At 37.1% G+C, this 1,356-nt stretch overlaps 1 protein-coding gene across 1 annotated transcript in view; it reads right to left on the bottom strand.

Annotated features, from left to right (window-relative positions):
* LOC116681765 (cytoplasmic dynein 2 heavy chain 1) overlaps positions 1-1,356 on the bottom strand; it is a 93,137-nt gene that overhangs the window by 8,134 nt on the left and 83,647 nt on the right. The window contains exon 87 of the mRNA XM_032509679.1: positions 244-319. Within this exon, the coding sequence (XP_032365570.1) occupies positions 244-319 (76 nt within the window). The remainder of the gene's footprint in view (positions 1-243; positions 320-1,356) is intronic.

The following is a 1,356-nucleotide window of genomic DNA, read 5'->3' as shown; positions in this document are numbered from 1 at the left end:
ACAAACAAACAAACAAACAAACAAACAAACAAACAAACAAACAAACAAACAAACACACGCATGCATGCATCCAGAAAGACAAGGAGATACAATGAAGGGATTACATGTGCACTGCATAGAAATGCAAATGCTGCATCGTGCAGCTCATGCTCTATCAGGGGAAGTTTAAATTAAAGAGGTAATTGCAAATAAACAGAGCAGAGCTCTCAACTGCATTGTAATGTTTGTTACCAGCCCTCCTACCTTCAAAAAGCCTGTCGATGATCTCAAAGCCAGCACGGAGGTCCGACATAGAAAACTCATAGAACTTAGTCCAACCCTGGGTAAAGCACAGAGGAAGGGGAATAAGTACAAAAATTTGAATATATTTATTTTACTACATGTACAAGACACTAGCTCAAGTACTGATGGGTTACTTTTAGAATTTGTCAACCAAACAGTAATCTCACACCACACATATTCCCTGTCCTTCTTAAACTGTGCAGTCTTAATGACATAAATGTGTTGTTAAATCGTTCAATCTAATATTATTTATCTTGTGGTTCTCATTTTAAGCAAAAATTGAGACCGTTAAAACATATGCATACATATACTTGCATCTGTAATGATCAGCTCAAATATTACACATTTACACTTACTGATACCTTTCAGTAACCCAACACACTGAAGGATTTGTAATACAGCCCCAATATAAATTCCTTAAAAACATGCAGAAGGTAAAAACCCGGTAGCTGTTGAGTGAAGGATACTGCTGTTAAGACTACTATTCACTTCCTCAACTTTTACCGTCACAAACAAACCTCCAATAATGGTAGTGAGTTAGTGATTAAATCAAGTCAATCAGTCCAGTTTTTGCAAATACAGAGACATGATACACTCTGCCTTAGACTACATGGAGTGAAGACATTAGCAATGAGGCGTCAGGAAAGAAAACAAGTCTGCTGCAACACATATGCACAAATGCACAACAGAACACATATACACACACACACAGTATAACAACACTGACTATCTAAGGATGAAAAAAATCACATAAGTGTTCAAAAATAATTGAGTGTGAGGCAGTCTCAGTTAGTGTGTTTGTTGCACTTCACTGCTATTCAATCAGCAGTTGTTATCTGGCCACTGATGCTGTAGGTGGATGACGGGAGGGGTGGAGGAAAAGTGTGTAGGCATGTTCAGTAATTCTTTGAATGATTAAGAATATGTTGTTTGTTTAGTAATTTTGTGGTTGACTGTGTATTCACAGGCAGTGGAACATGTTTCTACTACACTTGATGAATATGCTTATTTAGGGGGCCTTAAAGTGGAAAAAGAATCCTGAGCCTGAAATTGATGTTTTTTTTGTTTTTGTTT

The sequence above is a fragment of the Etheostoma spectabile genome, chromosome 3, assembly GCF_008692095.1.
Source record: "Etheostoma spectabile isolate EspeVRDwgs_2016 chromosome 3, UIUC_Espe_1.0, whole genome shotgun sequence".
Taxonomy (NCBI): domain Eukaryota; kingdom Metazoa; phylum Chordata; class Actinopteri; order Perciformes; family Percidae; genus Etheostoma; species Etheostoma spectabile.
The sequence above is the reverse complement of the archived record's forward strand: the minus strand, read 5'-3'. Positions and strand labels throughout refer to the sequence as shown.